The sequence below is a fragment of the Camelina sativa genome, chromosome 6 (genome assembly GCF_000633955.1).
Source record: "Camelina sativa cultivar DH55 chromosome 6, Cs, whole genome shotgun sequence".
Taxonomy (NCBI): Eukaryota; Viridiplantae; Streptophyta; class Magnoliopsida; order Brassicales; family Brassicaceae; genus Camelina; species Camelina sativa.
The window spans coordinates 20,089,991-20,100,062 of NC_025690.1; the positions used below are offsets into that span (position 1 = coordinate 20,089,991).

Below are 10,072 nucleotides of genomic sequence, written 5' to 3' on the forward strand. Positions count from 1 at the left end.
AGAATAGAAAGATCAACTCCATGAGTATGCCCAAATGTCTGTTTCGGTTCGTCTTACTTCAAAGATTGCGTCTTTGGCGAGATCAGGTCGCATAGCAAGCGCACGCCAGGTGTTCGACGAAATGCCTGAACGAGATACCGTAGCGTGGAACACTATGTTGACGAGTTATTCTCGTTTGGGTTTATATCAGGAAGCTATGTCTTTGTTCACCCAGTTGAGAATCTCTGACGCTAAGGCTGATGATTACTCGTTTACAGCAATCTTGAGCACTTGTGCGAGTCTAGGCGATGTTAGTTTCGGAAGAAAAATTCAGTCTTTGGTTATTCGGTCTGGATACGGTGCTTCGTTGCCGGTTAATAATTCGCTTATTGACATGTATGGTAAGTGTTCTGATACTCTTAGCGCAAACACAGTGTTTCGAGATATGGGCAATGATGGTAGAAATGAAGTAACTTGGTGCTCGCTTTTGTTTGCGTACATGAATGTTGAACAGTTTGAAGCTGCTCTCGATGTTTTTGTTGAAATGCCGAAAAGGGTGGCTTTTGCGTGGAATATAATGATCTCTGGTCATGCCCAGTGTGGAAAGATCGATTCTTGTTTAAGGTTGTTCAAAGAGATGATTGAGAAGAGTGAGTTTGAACCGGATTGTTATACGTTTAGTTCTCTGATGAATGCTTGTGGTGATTCATGTAACTTGGTTTGTGGACGGATGGTACATGCTGTTATGGTGAAGAACGGGTGGGATTCTGCGGTTGAGGCAAAAAACTCTGTTTTAAGTTTCTATGCGAAAGTAGGATGCAGAGATGATGCCATGAGAGGGCTCGAGTCTGTTGAAGTATTGAGTCAGGTATCTCGGAATTCTGTTATTGACGCGTGTATGAAGATAGCAGAAACAGAGAAAGCTCTTGAGGTATTTCATCTAGCTCCTGAGAGAAATATTGTTACTTGGACTACTATGATTGCAGGATATGGTAGGAATGGAGATGGAGAGCAAGCACTGAGGTTTTTTGTTGAGATGATGAAGTCTGGGGTGGATTCTGATCATTTTGCTTATGGTGCAGTTCTTCACGCTTGTTCAGGTTTAGCCTGTTTAGGACATGGAAAAATGATCCATGGTTGTTTGATTCATCGAGGCTTTCAAGGTTATGCTTATGTTGGTAACGCCTTGGTTAATTTGTATGCCAAGTGTGGAGATATTAAGGAATCAAACCGCGCGTTTGGGGATATAGCTAACAAAGATTTGGTATCTTGGAACACAATGCTTTTTTCATTTGGTGTCCACGGGTTAGCAGATCAAGCTCTAAAGCTCTATGACAACATGATAGTGTCTGGGATTAAACCAGACAAGGTGACATTCATTGGATTGTTGACAACTTGTAGCCATTCAGGCCTTGTAGAGGAAGGTTGCTCAATTTTTANCCGGATTGTTATACGTTTAGTTCTCTGATGAATGCTTGTGGTGATTCATGTAACTTGGTTTGTGGACGGATGGTACATGCTGTTATGGTGAAGAACGGGTGGGATTCTGCGGTTGAGGCAAAAAACTCTGTTTTAAGTTTCTATGCGAAAGTAGGATGCAGAGATGATGCCATGAGAGGGCTCGAGTCTGTTGAAGTATTGAGTCAGGTATCTCGGAATTCTGTTATTGACGCGTGTATGAAGATAGCAGAAACAGAGAAAGCTCTTGAGGTATTTCATCTAGCTCCTGAGAGAAATATTGTTACTTGGACTACTATGATTGCAGGATATGGTAGGAATGGAGATGGAGAGCAAGCACTGAGGTTTTTTGTTGAGATGATGAAGTCTGGGGTGGATTCTGATCATTTTGCTTATGGTGCAGTTCTTCACGCTTGTTCAGGTTTAGCCTGTTTAGGACATGGAAAAATGATCCATGGTTGTTTGATTCATCGAGGCTTTCAAGGTTATGCTTATGTTGGTAACGCCTTGGTTAATTTGTATGCCAAGTGTGGAGATATTAAGGAATCAAACCGCGCGTTTGGGGATATAGCTAACAAAGATTTGGTATCTTGGAACACAATGCTTTTTTCATTTGGTGTCCACGGGTTAGCAGATCAAGCTCTAAAGCTCTATGACAACATGATAGTGTCTGGGATTAAACCAGACAAGGTGACATTCATTGGATTGTTGACAACTTGTAGCCATTCAGGCCTTGTAGAGGAAGGTTGCTCAATTTTTAAATCCATGGTTAAAGATCATGGAATCCCTTTGGAAGTAGATCATGTAACATGTATGATAGATATGTTTGGGAGAGGTGGATATTTAGCAAAAGCAAAGGACTTGGCTACAACTTACAATTCACTTGTCACTAAAGCTAGTAATAGTAGTTCATGGGAAGCTCTTTTGGGTGCTTGTTCTACACATTGGCACACAGAATTAGGCAGAGAAGTTAGCAAAGTTCTAAAGATAGCAGAACCAAGTGAAGAGATGAGTTTTGTTCTGTTATCCAACTTGTACTGCTCGAGTGGGCGGTGGAAGGAAGCAGAAGATGTAAGGAGAGAAATGGTTGAGCGAGGTATGAAGAAAACACCGGGATGTAGCTGGATCGAAGTAGGAAACCAGGTCTCAACTTTTCTAGTTGGTGACTCTACGCACCCTCGCTTGGAGGAGCTTTCTGAAACTTTATACTCCATTCAAAGTGAAATGAGAAACCCAGAGACGTTTTGGAACTTGTGGATTTAGTGCTATAGACAATGAGAAATATGTAGAAGAAGCAACAAAAAAAAAATCGTTCACACACATTCATTATTGTATAAGTAATAAGCAAATGAATTAGCCTTTTTTCTCCCAAGTTATTGTGTTCCTTAAAGCTTAGAATCTTTTAGTGTCTACTTGGAAATTAGTTCATGTTGCTTATATCAAAATATCTTGACATGGGAGTCTCATACTATTTGAAGATAAGTTTCATATAATTTTCTATGATAATCTAATCGGATTCGAGTTATGTTGACTCTTATTGATAAGCTCATTAGTGATTCCTACTGAAATTTTGATAATGACTTCAAATAGAGTATAGAAGAAACATCATTTTTTTTTGGTTTCTAGTGTGAAAGGTCCGGTTCCGGTCCACAAGAAGTGACAAAGAAAATCTTACAAAAGAGAAGAAATATAGATTCAAACTAACTTCGTTTTCTCTACAAATTACCCCTATTTTGTTGGTGTGACAATGATTCGTGTTTTTAAACAAGTGCAGCGGAAATTTACTCTTACCTACTAGTCAAAAAATTTAGATTGCATAGATTTGTACGAATTTGACTAGATCACGTGGGCTCGTTAGGATCGTACTGGACTTTCCTATTAAATATTTTCCATCATTGTTCTCCAACTATGTTTTCTTCTTGCGTCAGTATGTTACTCCATTATATTTTTTTTTCAATGGTGGAACTACAGAATCTAGAATCGAATCGGTGAATACGAGACGTTAAAATAATTAACAGTAAAGAATAGTATTAACAAAATTATGGACATATACTGATATAAGTAGCTAGCTAGTGTGGTCCAAAACTTTGTATTGTTAACTTTAGTGATATGAACCATACGTAGATTTGGTAATATTATATGTACCAATTACACTCGTAGAAAAGGTAAGGAAAAGGAAAGGTGCATTCATTGAGAATTGTTATTTACCCTCAAGGCCTCGACTAATATGTAGTATACTAGTATTATATATTGTTGACGTGATTACTCCGTTACTATGTATGGACTATAGATAAAGTTACGATCGAACATAAATCTTATATATGATTTTTACCGTTGAAGTGCGCGTCAATATTTTTTTTATTCTGATTTCTAAGGTTTGGAACCAAATCCAAAACTAATTCATAATCAAATGTTCTTGTGAATCCTGTCTTTAGATATCTACAGTGCACAATGAAGGACGGTCGGACGTACGATACGTACGTACGTATATCTATACGAAGTCACGTACCTAGTTTAAATTCATGTAAAATTTTCTACGAACAAATGGAGTCTATGACTACGAATCTGATGATGTGTTTTATTCTGAAGCAGAAAAGTTTCTATCTTTAGAATACTAGACAGTGTCTATTTTTATCCTTATCTACCATTGAAACAATATTTGTCTACCTGAACTTCAATTTAACAAAAGGAAACTTTAACACTACAAAGGACAAAAGGCCATAATTTTTTCACGTTTTCATCTGTTTCCAGTACTTCAGGCTCCGAATACTTTGTGTCCAATAATTCTCTTAGATTCAAGATAGAAAGTTTAGAAAAATAAACCTTAAAATACGATTTTGCAAAACCACTCTTGAATTATACAAAAAATGCAAAACAATGTACCTTTGAATATCTAATACCATTGTTTTGGTTATAGATTTTAAACAAAATAACCATAACTGCCGTTGTGGCCGTTGTGGTACGGTGGAGGCGACCATGATTATGATGACAACGAAGAATACGGTGTTGGTAGTGGTAATGATTTATTTTTCTTGTTGTCAACTTGTCATATAGTCGAAGGTTACATTGCGGAATTTTAGAGTTGTATATACTATTTTCATAGTTCAAGGGATATCTTGCAAAAGTTGATTAATTTTTTTTTTTGTCATTTAGGATCAACCGTCATTAATAACATATAAAAGTGTTATAGTACCCATATATAATTTTTTTTATTTTCAGGACTACTGTCGTGCCCAAGTCTAGATTGGATCGTTTAATACAATCTTCTTAAAACTAGTTAAGGTTATTATATTGTATTAAAACAAAATAAAACGTAAAACGTATTAAACAAAAGACAAACAATTAAGCGTCGTCGCGGTTTTGGTCGCGCCAGCAGATTAACATGGCGATACAACGGCGAAGAATATAAAACTTGGCTCTTTGTTTCTTCACGACATGACTGCACTTTTGCCCAAAAGTCTTGCACGGGTCGCACGTGCCATTCTCTTCCGACGCCATTGATTGGTTTCTTATATTAGTGAGTCCTACTACGATATTATGAGAAATTAAAGAACGAAAAAAATGCAAGGAACGGAAGAGTTTGATGGTTCTTATGACTTATGAGCTTTAGTTTTGTCGAGGAGAGACAAAGATGGAGAGTTCAGTATATAGTCGTCTATTGGAGTGGAAGGGAGGGGACAAGCTTTATCAAACACACACAAAAATATGTTTTTACTAAGTAATTGTCTATAAAAACCAACTTATGGTGGTCCAAATGGTTTAAGGACTCACTATAGAATTTGGAGATCTTAAGTTTTTTCAATGTGATTTTAATAATAATTGACCATTCTTATAAACTCTATAAATAACAAAAAAAAAGGTTTTCACATGGTTTAAAAATAATAATTTTCCTAACTAACCATTCGTGAAGATGGAGAATATTGACTACAATTATAAATTTATTTTGAAAATAGATATTCAAAAAAAAAACTAATTGAAAGAAATATTTATATAGTCTCTGGAAAATTATGTATTAGAGTGACTAAAAGTTTATGTGATATATTAGTATTTTGAGACTAAAATGTTACCGTTAATGTAAAAGCAAAATTGAGGATTTAGTTTTTGCCAAAATAACTCATCAGAAACGAAAAGAAGAAAACTCATCAAGTATATTTAATCACTATGTTAGACGACCTAAAAAAAGAAAAAATACTATACAAAAACCATGTATCACTCTGAAGAAAAACAAAACACTATAATAATGTTGAAAAAAAAGATGCACACTGTTACGCTATGGTATGTTATGTTATGTCGTAAGGGAAAGAGACAAAACATGGTGATGCACAGTTAATATAAATTTAGAATTTTATTTTATTTTGGTCGATCTCTGTTACATATAAATGATTCAATATCGAGCTACGTAATGGTAAGGCAATTGCCGCATTGGCATGCACCTGAAGGTGAGTGGTCATCCGTGTAAGCCGAGCCCCACTTCTGTAAGAAGTGTCGTCTTCATTGCAATTTATTAGCTTCGTACGATACTACCTTTTTACACGCTTTTGACAAGTTTTACCCATCAAATTTTAATTGTACCTTTAAATAGTGGAAAAAAAGGAAGACTCTAATCTTGAAAATGTTAAAAGATGAATTGTATCTATATTAAAAATTTATCAAAAATAAATGTTTAACAAAGAAAAAACGAAGTCAATATATAAACGATTACACAATACAATATACGTATTTGTATATATTATCAAACTCATATATTGTAATCTAATGGTTGAAAGATCATTATGGGATTTAGAAACCAAAATTCGATTCATAGCTATTTCGATTTAACCATGGTTAAGTCATTATAAACGTTTTTAAAGGACATGATTATCTGGTTTTTCACAGTTAAGACATGTGTGAACTTTGGTATAAGATTTTCTGATTATTATATATAAAAAAATATATAAATATGTCAATCTGTTCAAGAAGATGGTATCAAAACCGTCGCGTATACTGTTGAGTGTTGATTAATATTTTGAAAACATGTTATTCAATGTGTAAAGTGACTAATATTTGTAGCTAACTTACAGAGAACAATATTTTGAAACCAAAGATAGTTCCAAAAATTTTATTTTTTTTATTTGGTATGAAAAGCTCTTAAATTTCTAAAGACTTTTCAGAAGAACCCTACAATATCATAAAAGAAATCTATAGAAACAGTTTATGATTTGTTTATCTCTATTTGTTAGTATTAGAAAAAGAAAAAAAACGGTGATATCATGTAGGACAGTATATGTAAGGATATATCGTGTACACGTGGTTTCTGAACCAACCAAAGAATTATTTCCGACACTCAAATACACTAATGAGACACAAAATCAGACGATAAAAAAGATCACGGTTGGTCGATACATACAAACGCCTTACACAAGAAGTGGTAACTAGTTTTGCTTACTAGCTGGTAGATGATAAGTTTTATAATGCATTCTCCTTTAGATATACTAGAGACTTTCAATCATATATGGCTTAGTTTTAGGGTGTTCACATAATGCTATTGTGAATCAGTAGGTTTGGTCGGACTGTGTTAAGTGTGACTTTTTGTTGTTGAACTTGCACACAAATTGCAGATAAATTGTTCCAACAGTTACTTGGATCCCCTGCTCTCAACCAACCTTTTATTTTGAGTTGCATAACTAAAAAAGATATAGACAATTACACAGCAAATTATGGAAATGTGGTAATCCCTCTTTTTCCTTGGTCCCAAAAACCGAAAAAGTTTACAAAACTTTTATCCAAGAAAACACTATCCCTCAGAATATCAACAAAACAAAGTATATTTTTTTTTGTATACACATGATTATTAATAGAAGATGCCAATATCTCCATGAGCTAGATAAGCAAATCAGAATAAGCATGGAGTCCATGACTGCTCATGTTCTGTTTAAGCCTGTACAACGCCCGGCTCTCTAGCTGTCTTACCCTCTCCTTCGACAGTCCGTAAATCTCTCCTATTTCCGACAATGATCTCTGTTTCCCTCCATCAATCCCAAATCTCAGCTTAATGATCCTTCTCTCCTTGGGGCTTAGTACATTGAGGAGGTTCCGTACATGGTTCCTCATCAACTGCTTTCCCACGCTAATCGTTGGTGTCTCAATCCCACTGTCTGGTGTTATTTCCTGTTAGGTTTAAAAGGTTATCACCATGTTTTTCTTCGGTCAAAATGATATCTTTAAAAAGGGTTTACCTGAAAAGTGGTGTCTTGATCAGCCCAAATTGGTTGTTGCATTGAAAGAGGTGTTCTTGTATTGTACAACAGTTTATCAAGCTTCTCTTTTGAAACCCCAACGTGGCCTGCAAGTTGCTCTTTACTTGGACGGTAGTTTCCTTCCTGCACGCATGTTTTTCTGGCTTCGGATACTTTTCCTAGTAGCATGTATACGTTCTCCTGTATTAACATGAGTAGATTTCACCAAGTCTTGCTTTAGAAGTTTATCCTTTTATTGTCTAATAGATAATGCCAGATACGATCAATTCTTTGAAAAATTTGTAGTTACCGGCAAACGAATTGTCCTGGAGTTTTGAAATATAGACTTTCTTATGGATTGTCGAATCCACCAGTAGGCGTAAGTAGCAAATCTGCATCCGGATTGTGGTTTGAACTTCTCTACACTCTTCATTAGCCCCATGCTTCCTTCCTAAGAACCATTAGATAAGCACAAGAAGAAGCATCGTAAGAAATGTGACTTCATGTTAGATCACTCTATCGCACACTGGAACTATTATAGAGCTCGAGATACTACAACAGTATCAGATATCTTAAACAAGAAATCTTTGTTTCTAGACAAATTTGTTTGTTATTTTGATCAGAGATATTGATAGGACAAAAACAAGGGGTTCGTTTGAAGCTAACCTGTAATAAGTCCTGAAAGTTGAGTCCACGATTCTGATATTGTTTTGCAATATGGACTACCAGTCGTAGGTTTGCTGTAATCAGCTTTTCTCGGCTACTTCTACCACGGTGGATTTCAGATTTCAAGACAGGGGAACTTAGCCCCATAGCTTCAGCCCACTCACCAATTGTTGGTTCACAGCCGTTTTGAGATTCAAGTTTAGTCTTTACCTTCTCCAACTTTAACAAATGCTGATATATCAGATGCATAAGTTAGCATCAGGGGAAGTTTCCAAGGAAGTTCAACAAGATGCAAGGACACAAGAGTAGGGAGAGCATGAACCTGTATATGTGATATCAGCTCAGCTTCCTCTTTAGCAGTCAGAAGTTGTTTAGTCTCAGGTCCCCACAAGAAGAGCTGAAGCGCATCATCAGAATCAACCCCTTGTCTATACTTTTTCTTGGCATTAAGTTTCTGAGGAACATAACCCTCGTCATCCACATCATTTGATTTTGGAGCCCTTCTGTTCTTTGCTCGTCTCTCTTGCAGCCGCTTTGACCTCACTATGGTTCCCTTTTCTGGTAAGGAGATGGAGGAGCTACAAGCAAACATCCAGAAACACACAAATATTTTCACATTGTAGCCCTTAAGTAGCAGAGAAACAGATTGATGAGATAGACAAAACAAGGTTTAAAAAAGCAACCAACCTAGTGGAGAGAGAATCCCCGGAGTTGTCAGATGGATTTGCTTCAGTGTCGTCAGCTAACAATGCAGCTTGTTTTGAAGCTGATAAAGCCTTCTGAGCTAGTGCAACCACATCACAAAGATCTGCATCAGGTAAGGGAGATACAACTGCCGGCAATTGCTTTTCAGCTGTTATCATAGGAGATATCAACCTGCAAACAAAGAAAGATTACACATCATTCACAAAACACATGAAATTCAAAACTGGTGTGTTAAAATAAGAGGAAAGAGACATTACAGATTCCATAAACCAGCAGACTGAATCAGTTGCTGTTCAAATTTCTCATCGTCTCGAGATGAAACCAATTCATCAAACTGCCTCCTCTCCAGAGTCAACTTAAAATTTCGCAATGAAAACAAAATGATCATTCATAGGCGGAAACATAAACACAAGAGAGTAAGAAAAGTTTATAACTTTGTGCTTGATTCAAGCAATTTAGGTAAATACAGCTGTGCTTATAAAACGCACCTGGGAGGTTCTGTCTTCTCTAAAGGCATGTGAGAGAGGTCTAGACTCTTCCCGTGGCTCCTGTGAGAGAACCGACGCAGGAAAATGTCGAGATAAAGAATTGAGATGACGTGAGTTAACTACAGGAGTTGCTGTTTGCTCATGAAGCATCACTACTGGCAATATTATAACCCAACAAAGACAAAAATCAGAAAACGCTTAACACAAAATTCGTATATATAGAGAAAAAAAACAAAAATCACAGCAAAAAGGCACAAAATTTATATACGAATTTCGAAATTGGAATGCTGGAATAATAGAAGAAGAAGAAGAAGTACCAGAGGAAGGAGAAGAGTAGTTCTTGAGATGGGTCTTTGTCTGAAACGGAGGAGATGAAGAAGAAACCAAGTTCCTCGTAGCTTCCATTTTCACAGAATCACCAAAAAGACGCTAATTTTGGTTCCACGAATCGCTAAGGAAGACGAATAAGAAAGAACATGAGGCTAACTCTACTGAGGAGGAGCCATGACGAACAGATAAGGCGACGACAGACACACTCCCAATTTTTTTTTTTTTTTTTTT

The 10,072-nt window shown here is 36.4% G+C and overlaps 3 protein-coding genes across 5 annotated transcripts; 1 reads left to right on the forward strand and 2 right to left on the reverse strand.

Moving 5' to 3' along the window:
* LOC104792478 (pentatricopeptide repeat-containing protein At2g36980, mitochondrial-like) lies at positions 25–2,821 on the forward strand. Of its 2 annotated transcripts, none has more exons than XM_010518630.2 (2): positions 25–1,403; positions 2,183–2,821. In XM_010518630.2, the coding sequence occupies exons 1-2, from the start codon at positions 35–37 to the stop codon at positions 2,698–2,700; spliced, it is 1,887 nt and encodes a 628-aa protein (XP_010516932.1). In that variant the 5' UTR covers positions 25–34; the 3' UTR covers positions 2,701–2,821. The 2 variants fall into 2 exon arrangements, with proteins under 2 accessions (XP_010516932.1, XP_019102499.1); XM_019246954.1 differs by having other exon boundaries at positions 25–847; positions 1,627–2,821.
* On the reverse strand, positions 4,780–5,037 carry LOC109133363. Its single transcript, XM_019246404.1, has one exon. It carries the CDS (start codon positions 4,933–4,935, stop codon positions 4,780–4,782), a length of 156 nt encoding a protein of 51 aa, XP_019101949.1. The 5' UTR covers positions 4,936–5,037.
* On the reverse strand, positions 7,132–10,045 carry LOC104792480 (RNA polymerase sigma factor sigF, chloroplastic). 2 transcript variants are annotated; one of them, XM_010518634.1, is made up of 9 exons: positions 9,829–10,045; positions 9,512–9,663; positions 9,281–9,378; positions 9,006–9,194; positions 8,641–8,896; positions 8,319–8,549; positions 7,963–8,103; positions 7,653–7,853; positions 7,132–7,584 (listed from the first exon to the last, which is right to left on the reverse strand). In XM_010518634.1, exons 1-9 carry the CDS (start codon positions 9,914–9,916, stop codon positions 7,297–7,299), a joined length of 1,644 nt encoding a protein of 547 aa, XP_010516936.1. In that variant the 5' UTR covers positions 9,917–10,045; the 3' UTR covers positions 7,132–7,296. The 2 variants fall into 2 exon arrangements, with proteins under 2 accessions (XP_010516936.1, XP_010516935.1); XM_010518633.1 differs by having other exon boundaries at positions 9,512–9,666.